Genomic DNA, 13,078 nt, shown 5'->3' with positions numbered 1-13,078 from the left:
TAGGGGGCGCTGTGGAGCCTTCTGAGCTAGGCCATGCAGCACCTTCCAGGGACAGTGTCACAGGGGCCCAGTCTGAAGTTTGAGACTCCACCCCTTAGGCTCCCCCTTTCTGAATTCTATTGCCCCGGACTTAAAAACTAACATCCTGTCTCCTAGTGCCCCTGTTTCATCCTGGGCCCTGTGTAAGTTCCTTTCCCAGCCCCCACCCTCCTCAGGGGACATATTGGGATGTCAGAGGCTGGGCTGGAAGGAGCGACAGCTGCCTGGCCCCAGGAGCTCAGGCTGGGCAGCAGGGAGCCAGTGGAGGCTAATTTTACTCGCTGGGAGCAGGGAGAGTAATCCTCCGCCCCCCGTCCTGCCCCCTCCAGGCTGGCTCAGCAGGACAGTGTCAGCCAGGCCCAGTCCCCAAGGTGGGGGGCACTGGGGACGCAGGGCAGGGAAGGCAGTGGGGTGGGGGAGCAGGGAAACCCGGGGTTGCCATGGAAACCATGGAGCCGTCCTCACCCCAGGATGAGAGCCAAAGGAAGAAACAGTCCAAGAAGCCTGTTCCTGAGGTTCTTCCCAGGCCACCCCGGGCCTTGTTCTGCCTGACCCTCCAGAACCCCCTGAGGAAGGCCTGCATCAGCATCGTGGAATGGAAGTATCCTTCAGGGCCCGGCAGTGGGGGGCTGTGTGATGTGGGGGTGGTCACCGAGCACAGACTTTGAGGGTTGGGCAGCTGAGGACTTAGAGGCTGGCATGAGCTGCCACAGAAGGGCCTGAGGAACCTTTGGGACCAAAGGAAGGCCTCCACCATGCTGGAGGGGAGGGCTGGGGTGAGAGGGCTGCCTGGGGTTTGAATGGGCACCGGACCAGAGAGACCATCAGCGAGGGCCTGTGTCACGGGTTCTGTTTAGCTGTGCCCAGTCCACATTGCCATGGAGTTTTGGTGCCACGGACTCGGTTGGGAATAAGATGGTGGGGGTGGGGAGCAGCAGCCTCTCTGAGAAAATCTTCTCCCTTGATGGGGAGGGGGGCAGTGAAGAGTGTGACAGTGGAGGGAAGGCTTCCCCTGAACCTGAGCCCAGTTGGGGATGGAGCCGGAGGAGGACTGGGTTTGAAGAAAGGCCTGCCCTTAGCAGCTCCAAGACACAGGCCCAGCAAACCTGGCTGCTTTGGCTCAGACTTATTGCCCAGCTGATAGGGATTTCAAATCCCTTTCTTGTTTGCCTGAGCTCTGAGAGGAAGAAGAATGATGAAAATATCTGCGTTATTTGGGGAAAGGAGGAAGAAGTTGTAGAGTGGAGAAGGCCTGTGCTGAGTGGATTCTGAGGGGTCAGGAATGCTTGAAATATTTCTGAAGGGCTGTGGAGGACAGGCTCCCTCCAGCTGTGCCTTGGAAGGAAGGAGGAGGGACCAAGAGAGGGCAGGGTGAAGGGAGTGTGGGTCAGGTTCAGCCTGGCTCCCCGCCTCAGGCCCGGGGCCTGTTCCTCCCTGCCTACCTGTGGTCAGAGCAGGCGACCGGGCAGCTTCTCCCTATTCTCCATCCCCTCCTCCTGTCACAAGCCTCTACCACAAAGCCTCCTCTCTTCTCAAACACTGGAGCTTTCTGGGAAGAAAACGGGATTGTTCAAGCCAGCCCAGCTGCACCTTAGATGCCTTTCCCCACCCCTCCCCAGAACCACACACTACAGACGCTCCCTTTCCTTCCCTAAATCCTCCCACACTCTTGCTTTCTTCTGGATCAGTAAGTCAAGAAATGCGGGGCCCTGTGTCTGGGAGAGGGGAGAAGTGAGCGGATGCCCTCTTGTGTACACTGGCATAAGCATGCTGCTCTGAGAATTCAGGTTTCATCTCTCCCTCTTCCCTCTCCCCAGGTCTGCCCTGTGGGAGCTTCATCCAAACCTGCATCTGCCCCCCAGTCTTCCTGGCCATTTCTCTGAGGGACCCCTGGAGGTTGCCTGGCCACAGTCTCAGGAAGTCCTGGCTCCTTGGGAGGAGCAGGCAGTGGGAGGTACTTGGAGAGGGTTCCAGCCCCGTGGTCCCCAGGAGTCTAAGAGGAAGTTGCCTGTTCCTGAGGGGAGGGAGCCACGTCCCCAGGTGGGAATCTGCAGGACAGCAGGGGCAGTCTCTGTGGCCTAGGTCCCCAGGAGAAGGCCCATCCCTGCGACATCAGAGTCACAGTTCAGACTGACCCTTAGCGCTCTCTTCTCCATCCTGCAAACTGAGCACCTCACTCAGGGCTCTCCTTAACCCTGGCACCAGACCCTTCGAAACTATCATCTTGCTCACCATTTTTGCCAACTGCGTGGCCCTGGCTGTGTACCTGCCCATGCCCGAAGACGACAACAACACCTTGAACCTCGGCCTGGTAAGAAGGGCGCTCCCATCCCCTTCCTGTAGGCCGGGCACTCCTTGGAAGGCTGTGTTCCGGTGCTGACACTGGTGACTCAAACCCCAAAGACACAGACCCTCGGGTTCTGTCTTTCCAACCTGTGGGGTTGCTGAGGCGTTCAGGGGCTCTGCAGGGCAAACCTGCTCACTCCAGACTTTGCAGAATCACCCGGCAGTGTTGAGCGAGTATCTGCTGTGCCCAGGCATGTGCTGAGCATCAAATCCTCACAACGAGCCTGTAAAGTGCCCCATTTGACAGATGTGGAAATTGAGCCTCAGTGAGGTCAGCTAGTGAGCTGTGGAGCTTGAATGCTGATATCTCTTCCCTGGATATGGTTCAGAAGAAACTGGCTCCCCTGGAGCTCGCCTTATGGGAGAGTTTGACCTAGGAGTTGGATAAAAGAGTATGTTCAGAGCTGGCAGTTGAAAAACACTGGGGCTTGGAGAGGTTTAGGTCCTTGGCCAGGGTCACCCCGTTCAAGCCTTCTAGTAAGGCCTCATACTCCGGGCTCTCTGACTTTGAAAACTGCTCCAGTACTGGCTCTGTTACTGACTTGGGGACAGAATGAGGATTTCTAAAGGAAGCCCCCTGAGAAACAGTGCCTTTGAGGGCAGGGGATGTGGTCAGCCGTTGAGAGCATTTCTAGTATGCCTGAGGCCCTAGGTTCAATTCCCAGAACCACAAAAACAAGTGTAATGGAGCCACCATTTCAGTAAGGACTTTAGAGAGCCTGGAGGTTCTTTAATGCATGTGCGGCTAGGGAGAAAGTGATTGTCTCTGCCTTTCCTTTGCTGGTTTCCATAGGAATCAATCTTGAGTTGGGGAGAAACTGGCATTCTAAATGTGTACTTGCTATAAATGGAAAAACAGCTCCCAGTGTGGAAGGAGAGTAGAGCTAAGAGGGCCAGTGCACCCTCTGGCAGGGAAAATGGCCCATATAGCCTGTGCCCTCTGCACCGCAGCCTGATCTCTCCCTGCCCCTGGATTTAGAAAGGGTTTTGGTTCCACCTGTCTTCACTCTCTCTGTCAGAGTGTGGGCCTCAGTTCCATTAAGAAGTTGACTACCTATGAAACTACCTCCCTGGAGGGTATTAAATTACACCTCTGTGGTTACTCATCTTCCATCTTGAAACAAAATGGCCACCTAAGGCTTTTCAAGTGACCTGTGTATGCTTTTCCTGAGTCTGGACAAGAGCTGTAGCACCAAGAGTCAGGTGTAGCCAATCACCTGAACAGATAGGATGGTGAGCTGCCTGGTAGTGAATGCGACCCAGTGGATCAGACTTCTGTGGGACATTAACTATCAGGGAAGGACTCTGACCCAGAGAGAGCGGACCAGCTTCTGCCTGAGGCCTCCTCACTCCCTCTTTGTCAACTACAGGTTCATCTCTATGACACCCAGCAAGAGGGAAATGAGAGGGGACAGAGCAGCAGGAAGGGAGATCAAAGATGTACCTCTTCCTCAGGGTATGGGCTACACGGTAGGCATCTGAGAAAGGCTGAGGACTTTCCAGTTATCAAAATATCCCACCATTTTTACGAAAGCCTAATTTTGCATTAACTTTCTCATTCATTTTACTAATATATTTAGTGCCTATTATATCCATAGTACATACTGGAGATATAAATATGAACCCAATACCCATAGTTTCCACCTTTGTAGAGCTTAATTAAACAAATCAAATCAGTGAGTAATTATTATTAAGCCAATTAAAGAGGTAGTGAAGATGAACTGGGCCATGTGTGAGGTTGAGGACACTGATGCCCCACTAGAAGAGAAGCCGAGTTAGTGTTGGGGCCAGGCCTGCTCCCCAAAGGGCAGATGTTTAACCTGAGACTGAAGGATGAGAGAGGGCCGACTTTGTGGGAGTGTGAGCTGTGCAGGGCCCCGAGCTCAACGGGACTTCACTCTGCTGTCCTGATATTGGAATTTTAATTAATTTTATTCTTTTATTAATTTGTTTTGTAAAGGAAACCCGCTGGGACACTGGCACATGTGCTGGGAGCTTGGGGACTTGGCTCACACATGCCCTGCCTTCTGCCATCTGTCTGCCTCAAAAGATGGACTCGGGTTGATTCCTTGCCCCTCGGCGCCATGGACCCCCAGGCAGAGACCTAGGTGCAGGAGTGAGGGGGCTCAGAGTTGGTACAGGGGCCTTTGTGTGTCAGGGTAGGGTTGGCCATGGTTGTCCCCACCCTGGATTAGCCGTGCCACAGCTCAGCAGTGGGTGGCTCTGCCAAGCCCATCCCTGTCCAGGTCCGCAGTGTCTCCTGGAATGTGACTTGTGAGACACTGGACTCCCTGGCTGCTGTGGGCTGTGCTGATTGGTCTGGACGAGAGGAGCTGCCTGGCTGTACGTCACCTCCCCTGGCCAGGACACAGGATGTCGGGCGGCTGGATGGTGAGGGTAGCAGGGAAAGGTGGGAAGCAGGTGCCTGCTATGGTCTGTGTTTGCCTCACACAGTTGGTAATGTAAAAATGCCATAATAGGGAGAAAAAGAGATGGGGGAGGGAGAGAGAAGAGAGAGGGAAAGGCTGTAAAGAAAGTGCTGTATGCTTTAGTGCCTTTATCAGCACTGATCTTCCACAGTTTGAACAACAGGCTCCAGATCCTCCCTTTGCACTGGGTCCCTGGGGTATGCAGTGGGTCCTGGATGAGGGTAGGAAGGCAAGCGCTGCCAAAGGCCGAGCAGGGAAAAGGTTTGAGGTGGAGGGAACTATGTGGGCAAAGGGCTCAAGGAACAAGACAGAAAGAGCAGGGTAGAGTTTGGAAAAGTCTCAGGCCACCACACGGGTCATGGCCCGGTGTGACTGGGAAAGCAGCGAGAGAATGAAGAAGCCTCTGATATCCAGGCAGGAATTAGAACGGCAATGGGTAAGGTGGACGCAGTGGGACTCAGGGACGACTGCATGTGGGACAGGGATGGAGGGAGGTCAAAGGTGTCACTTGGCTCTCAAAGTCGGGGAGCAGACGGTGGTGCCACTTGGCAAGGCAGCAGCCTGGGGGAACACGGAGCGGGGTCAGCCCGGCGGTACACACGTTGGGATACAGGTGCCGTGTCTCTGGATGGGCGGATGATCTGAGCATTTGAGGACAGAGACTTTCTCAGGTGGGCACAAGCCAGACTAGCCAAGGTGTGGCCGGGGCTGGGATGCTGGGGTGGGCAAGAAACTCCCTGCCATGTGTGCAGGCAGAGTGGGCACCGGCGCCCATGGTTATGGGTGGGGCACCCTGAGGCCCGTCTGCAGGTGTGGGCTGCCCTGGGAGTTTTCCTGCAGGTCCCTCTCTGGCTCTTCCTCCCCTTCCTGCCAACATTTGGTGAGGGTGATGGTCCCTCTGACTCTGTGCGCTCTGTGTCAGTGGGGAAGCCTGGGATCCCATCTGAATTGAAGAGGAAATGGAGGCCCAGAGAGGGCAAGGAGTTCCAGCAATACACAGTGGGCCAGAGGCTGGCAGGAAGCGGGTCAGAAGGCTGGCATCGTGCAGGAGGGAGACGTAGGCTCTGAAATCAGCCAGGTTGAAAAGCAGTATGGTGCTGTGGCTGGAAAATGGATTAGAGAGCTAAAACACTTGCTTTTGAGTCCAAGCCAATTCACATGCTAGCTGTTTGACCCTGGACAAGTTATGTGACCTCTCTGTTCTCTCTGTGACTGAAAATAGCACTATATACTTGAAAGCAGTTTCTTGAAGGAGTCAAGTGCTTCTAGGTTGTAGATCCAAATCCATCACATTAGCAACTCCATTCTGCGGGCCCTGGGGAATCCCAAAGTGGGTGCCAGGAAGCCAGAAACATCCCGTCTGTGCTGCTTGCATTGTATCAGATGATTCCCACGCATTATCACACCTGATGTCACAAGGCAGGTGCAGCTTTTCCTTTTTAGTACACATGAGTAAGTCGAGGCACACAGAGGTTAAAGCACTGCACATGCCCAGCTGGCTGTGTGGCCCGGCACCCCGTGTGTGCCTCTTGCTGTGGCTTCTAGGACATCAGAAGAGGAGGGAGGAGGAAGCCCTCACTTCCTGTGGGGAGGTCCCTTGCTGCAATCTTAGTTTCTCCTGCCCATGGTGTCCAGGCCCCGATGGACATGCAGAGCCTCCAGCCCCAGCTTCCAGGCCTGGTCCATTTGTCCAAGAGAGAAGTCTGCCTGAGGCTTGAGGGGTCTGTGGCTAACAACATCCCACGCACACCCATAAGTCTCCCCCGAGACTGGAGGCTTGGTGGGGGGCTGTGGGAGGGTGGGACTGACAGTGAGCTGTACCTGGAAGCTGAGACTAGAACCCAGGGCTTCCCTCCCAGCCCAGCCCAGCCCAACCCCAGACTCCAGAGCCAGCTCTGCCTGTTTCATCTTATCTGCTCCCCAGAATCTGATGGAGGTCTACTCCTAGAGACCCCCAACTGAATTAAACATTAGTCTTGGCCAGCTTGAGGGGATCCATGTAAACAAGCTGGCACAATGATCAGAGTTATGAATTACTGGGCATAGACTAGAGATGGATGGATTTTGTTACATTTTCTCCTTCCATCCTCAAAGCAGCCTGCATCAGTGGACAATTTTCCAAAAGTGAAAACCTATCTCTGATTAAAATACGTAAGGAAGACATGTCAAAGACTAATTTGAAACTGAATGTGGTTGTGCTTGCAGCAAGGCAGGAGGAAGCCAAGGCGGGAGGATTAAAGTTTGAGGCCAGCCTGAGAAACTTAGTGAAACCCTATCTCAAAAAAAAAATTTTTTTTAAAAACTTAGCTCAGTGCTAGAGTGCCCGGGTTCAATTCCTAGTACATAATAACAACAGCAACAGCAACAACAACAACAATAGTAAATTCTACTAGTAACTAACAGAATAAGTAGTAGGGTAGAACTGACTCACAGAGAATTAGAGTAGCAAGAAATGTATGATAGTGGAGGAAGAATGCTAGGGCAGGGTTGCCAGGTTAGACGCCATGCTGGTCACTGGCCCTTGGGACAATAAAACTGTAGTCATTAAAGCTTTCTTTTGACGAGGCAGAAACCACCTGTCTCTCTATAGGACCCAACATCAACAGTGAAGCCCCACTACATCCCCCAGGTCAGGAGCTTTCAAGGGTGGGAAGGGAGCTCTGACCACCAAGGGATGTTTGGCAGAGCCTGGAATGGCATGGGGGGCCACATGACACTAGCCTTGAGAGGGGATGGAGGCCGGACACTGCTCATCACCCTGCAGGGCACAGCAAGCCCCACCCCCAACACAGAACTGTCTGGCCCCAGAGCCCCTTAGAGCTGAGGTTGAGAAACCCTGCCCAGGACTGGACAGTCATCCTTGGCCAGGCCTGCTAGAAAAGGTGCCAGCATGACAGGACAAGGACACGTGCTTTCCCTTTGCCTTGTTTCCAAGCGCTGGGACATTTTTCTAACTGGCCATCTTGTAAGCACTGCCTGTGCCTGTGTTGGGCAGTGTGGGTGGGCTCAGTGCTGCCCCTACTTGGCTTCTTAAGGCATCATGGACTCTCCACACCCTGTCACATTCCAGGGGCTCTGGTAGCTGCTCTTCTCCCCGGGGCTGGTGACTAAGCCTCAGGCAGGGCATCTGTCTTTTTATAGGGCCTGGAATGTGCCTGCTGATTCCTGCAGCCCACACCACCTCACCATCTGGAGAAGCTGGGGTTTTAGAAGGACCCCAGGTCTGGCCTTGACCTCCAGAGACCTAGGACTTGCAGGGCACAGACTGTCAGAGCTGTGCACAGAACTGGTGCTCCACAACCAGGCTCTGTCAAAATAAAGCAACCCTGAGCTGGGCATCGTGGCGCACACCTGTAATCCCAGCACTCTGGAAGGGTGAGGCAGGAAAATCACAAGTTCGAGCCCAATCTAGGCAACTTTGCAACTTAAGGAGACCCTGTCTCAAAATAAAATATAAAATAAGGACTGGAGGTGTAGTTCAATGCAAAAGGCCCTGTGTTTAATCCATAGAGCTGCAAACAAACAAACAAAAGCAGCAGCCTGGCTTTTCATCCTCCAGAAGCCTTCCTTTTCTTCACCAAAGGGGCTCCACTCCCCTTTTGGGATGCTGAACGTCCCCCTGTCTGTGCCCCTTCACATCAGAGCAGGAGCTGTGGATGCAGCAGTCCAGGAACAGCTAAGGCCTGAGAAGAACCCAGATGCCTGGTCACACCGTGTGGTTTGTAGGAGGCCGAGGGAGAGCACAGAGCTGGTCCTTTGTCAGTGGCTTCCTAAATTCTCTGAGTCTCTGTCCCCTCATCGTGCACGAGGCCACAGCATCTCCCCTTAGGACACTAGACCAGTAAGTGAGACAACCTCATGTTCAGCCTGGCACAGGCAAGTTGCAAGACGGAGTCTCTTTCCTCTTCACCTCCAGTGCCAGCAGCCCGAGTCACACCGAGCCCAGGCCTGCAGGGTCCAGGTTTGGCTAGGCTGTGACAAACACATCCAGATGTGCCAGTCATGTTTTCTCCCTCCCCAGCAGAGCATGATGGTTGAGACCATGGAGTCTGGACCCAAACTGTCTGCATGCATGTTGTGACTCTGCCACTAAAGAGCTGTGTGATCCTGAAGAAACTATTTGACCTTTCTTGACCTCAGTGTCCTCATCTGTAAAAGGAGAGTCTGAGTACTTACTATATAGGGCTTGGGGGAGAACCAATCACATGTGTATGCATAAAATAGGGTCTGACACGGAAGCGGGTGCTTAGCAAGACAGCTGTTGTCGTCACTATTCCCTAGAGCAGTGCTGGTTTCCTCTTCTCTACTCGCCCCCAGGTACGGGGTCCCCTCCTGCGACTGTCAGGCCACTGTCTCCCTGTCTGGACAGCACTGGCTGGCCCATCTGGCCCCCGCTGACCTGAGGGCCCTGCGGTACCCAGTGGAGAGAGGGAGGAGGGTGTGAAGGCCCCGGCCAGGGAGGTAGGATGGCAGGAGAGACCCACCAAATGGAGCCTGCTGGGGAAGGGCTCACCCGCTAAATATAGCCACTGTCCTCACGGCTCCACGTGTCACTTTCCAGACATGGAGGCGGCAGGCTCGGGAGACGCTGGGCCCCAACACTTGGTGAGCGATGTGGCTGCACAGAAAGACTGGGTCAGGCGCCCCATAACTTAGGGCACCTTGCTTCCCTCGAGTCTCGCTTTCCTCATCAGTCAATGGAAAAAACAGTGCAGCAGGTGCCAACCCCCATCCCCTCCAGAGGTGTGCAAGGAATGTGCTGTGCGCCTCTGAACTGTCCCCATGGCCCCCGGGACGCAGGAACTCCCACTGAAGCTATTCTTGGTGCTGGTGGTTACCCTACCTACCCTAGGTTGTGCCCAGGCCCTGGGTCGCAGACAGTGCCAGAGTCACAAGAGTCATAGGCCTTCTGCACCCGTACTAGGACAGGAGTCTCGGCAAGGCGGATCTGCTTTCCTGAGGGTCCCAGGGCCCCCCTCCCAGGCCCTGCCACTTATTTGGGGGCACTGTGGGCACCACCCTTGAGATGTATGGCCCTGAGGAGAATCTTGGGCCTTAGAAAACAAAATTCAGGGCCCTGCTCTCTGCTTCGGGGAATCCAGAGACAAGCAGTCAGTGCCATTGTTAAGGGGTCTTTCAATGGTTGGACTTGTCCAGCCTGCTCAGAGCACCTGCTGGGAGGCCTAAGCCGTGAAGGGACACATGGGGACATCTGTGCCACATCCCCACTCCAGCCCCACCCCAGTTCTACCCAGCACCCACCTTCTTCCTACCATCAGGCAGACCCCCTCTGCCTACTTGGAGCAAGTGTGACAAAGGAACCATGTGTGCGAGTCCAATCCCCCACACGAGCAGGATTTGTGTCTGCACAGGTCTTGTCCCTGAACCCTAAGGAAGGGGTCTTTTCAGGCCTAGGGGTGGGGCGGGGCCCCTTGGCAGGCACCCTGGTCAAGGAGCCCATCTCCTGTGGCCGCTCTGATGCCTTTGTCGGCTTCTGCCAGCCCTGTTAAGGTTCTTCCTGTGGGCTCTGTGGATCTAGAGCCCTCCACAGGGACACAGGTGACCCAGGAGATGGAATCTGGAGCAAGCCACTGTGCTTGGGATAGGGATGCAGGGGAAGGGGTCACTGTGGTCCAGACAGGGAGCCTGGTGCCTGGCAGCTCCCTCTGGAGGGCAGTCCAGCCAGCCCCCACCATCTTCCCATAAGCCCAGCGCACACCAGAGCAGAGGTAGCAGTGGGCTTTGGCTGACCTTGGAGATGGGGACAGATGCAGTGGGAAGGAGACGACTTGTGCGATCTGAGCCCTGCTATTTCTGCCTGGGGCTTTGGGGGCTTTGGCATGTGCCAGGCCACTGGGTCAGGGTCACACACAATCCACCCCCAGCCCAGGGTGGCCTCTGGGGAGCTCCAGGTGTAGGCCTGTCCTCGGGGAGCAGATGGTGAGGCCCTGAGAGGGACTGGTGAGGGAAATCACCCAGTACAAGTAGGCAGGCTATTGGTCCTACGGGTCAGGGAGTCGGGGCAGGTGCCATCCCCCCTGCTCTGGTATCCGGAGAGCCTGGGACTGGCCCCGCCTTTGCACTAGGCTGCAATAAGAAAGCGCAACTTTCCCGTGTTCATGTACTCAGCAAATCTGTCTCGAGTGCCTCAGTGCCAAGCAGTCTGATGCATTCCAGAGCCGAGCTTCCCAAAGGACAGAGTCTGCAGGGAAGGAGCAGCTCATTGTGTTTAACCCCATCTACTGCAGACTGATGTTGTATGGCCCCCTGTGCGCCTCATTTCCCAGCATGTACCAGGTGCGACTTGCCAGGTGACTCAGACAAACCCAGATTGGTCTGTAGTTTACCCACGTGCTCGGAAGCCACTGGGAATTGCTGCTAAACAATAATGCTCACTTACCACTTATACAGTACTTGTCCCACCTCAGAGAGATAGCTTCAGCCCATGGACCCACCCCAGCCCGTGATGCCGGAGGACACTGATTCATTCGCTGTCACCAGCATTTACACAACAGGCACTGCTCCAGAGGCAGAGAACATAGCAGCGAACAAAGCCAACTCCCTGCACTCAGACCTGCTATTAGGCCTGCAGATGCAATGAGTGTAAATAAATCAACAGCAACTCAGGGCTTGACAACTGTGAAAATAAAAATAATGCAACATGAGATGGATCTGGAGGAGGAGGTGGTCTGGAAGGGCTCGGTGACAAGTTGACATTCAAGTTGGGATCTGAAAGAAGAGAGTAAGCCATGTGGGTGTACCTGGGCGACAGTGTCCTGGGCAGGGGGAACAGCTCTGGGTCAGGAATTCTTTGAGCTGGTACAGGGAAGCCCATGCCCTGGGGGAGGGCAGCAGAGCCACCAGCAGGGGCTGTTTCAACCCTCAACTCTCCCCTACCCCCCAGCAGCTCTGAGGAGCCTTCTGATCAGTGATAGGGAGCCAGCCCATCTCACCTATCCGTGGGGGAGAAAACCCACTGGGAATCTTCACAGTGAAGATGGCACAGGAGGACAACATGACCTCCAGGGGGCTCTGCTAGGAAGAGGGCAGGGAGGAGCCACACAGCATCAGAAGAACCATAGAAGACTCAAGGGGCAAATTCTTTCTGTGGGAGGTCGAAGTGTTCTTACAAAGTGAGAGGTCCTCTGGGTAGCAGGCCTTGGGGACACCTGAAGCAGAGGGCCCAGGTGAGCAGAGGCACAGAGGCTCAGGCCACTGGGGGCCCTGAAAGTCATGATACATGACAGGCAGGTGGCCAGTAGGCCAGGAGTGAGGCTGGAGAGGTCCAGGTCATCGGAGATCCTGCCATGGAGGGCCTTGCACAGCCCCTTGGGGGAGCGTGTAGACTTATCTGGTGATCCCTGGAGCAATTGCAAACTAGCAGCAGGCCTGGCCAGATCCTTGTGGGAAGGGACTGGTGGAGGGGGTGTTGAGGGCAGAAGGTGACTGCAGGTAAGGGAGAGGAGCAAGGGCAGCTGCTGTGCCGATAAGGAGGGGATAGAGCAGGTGTTGGGGTGGAAAGGTCTGGGCTGGTGAGTGGTGAATGACCCCCAAGTCCAGAAAGCACCCTGGGATTTGGTGTGGAAAAATGGCCCAGGCAGGGAGGGGTGAAGAAGAGCAGGTGTTTCCTGTTGGCCCTGAGAATACTCAGTGGTGGCATGTGCAGCTGTTTACCCCCAGATAAATAATCCCTCAAAGATTACAGCCCTAATTTTACCTCCAAAGTGTGCCACAAAATTTCTTCTTCTTATTATTATTTTTTTATTGCATTGCTCTAGTGTATCAATAGCTTTGGAAATAAAAGACATTCTATTTCTAGCACTGTTTTTAGTAGCAGTATTTCCATTTTCAAAACAAAGTAATTCTCGATCGCTAAAAATTAAATGAACTCTAGCAGTGAGCCGCAATTCTTTTTATGGGAGATGGGCTAAGGGGAAGAGGAGTCCATGTTCAGACGTGCTGAGTTTCAGGTCCAACGGTGCCAAGCCCTGGTAAGTCACTACAAGCATGACCTCATGCAGCTCTGTGGAAGCCAACAGAGCGCAGTGTGGGCAGAAAGCACCCCTCACAAGGGCCGGATGTCTGTGGTTTACAGAACATCTACCAAGCAGTGGCAGACACTTCCTTACCAGAGAGCATTCCATCCTTAAGACCTCTCCTCAAGGTAGTTTTTGTTATCCTGGTCCTGAGTTTTCCTGAAGACCAAGAAATTAAGCTTCACAGAGGTCTAGGAACTTTGAGAAAAAAAAAAAAAAAAAAAAACA

At 54.2% G+C, this 13,078-nt stretch overlaps 1 protein-coding gene across 4 annotated transcripts in view; it reads left to right on the top strand.

Annotated features, from left to right (window-relative positions):
* Positions 1–337: 337 nt before the first annotated feature.
* Cacna1s (calcium voltage-gated channel subunit alpha1 S) overlaps positions 338–13,078 on the top strand; it is a 61,532-nt gene continuing 48,791 nt past the window's right edge. Inside the window, exons 1-2 of one of the 4 annotated variants that reach the window (XM_010645118.2) lie at positions 338–640; positions 2,245–2,350. In XM_010645118.2, the coding sequence (XP_010643420.1) occupies positions 480–640; positions 2,245–2,350 (267 nt within the window). In that variant the 5' untranslated portion in view covers positions 338–479. Of the gene's footprint in view, positions 641–2,244; positions 2,351–4,778; positions 5,251–13,078 lie in introns of those variants that run through there. The other 3 variants (XM_033762150.1, XM_033762152.1, XM_033762151.1) reach the window with 3 other exon arrangements.

The sequence above is a fragment of the Fukomys damarensis genome, unplaced genomic scaffold (assembly GCF_012274545.1).
Source record: "Fukomys damarensis isolate Sample0158 unplaced genomic scaffold, DMR_v1.0_HiC HiC_scaffold_11, whole genome shotgun sequence".
NCBI lineage: Eukaryota > Metazoa > Chordata > Mammalia > Rodentia > Bathyergidae > Fukomys > Fukomys damarensis.
This window is presented reverse-complemented; position numbering and strand designations above follow the sequence as displayed.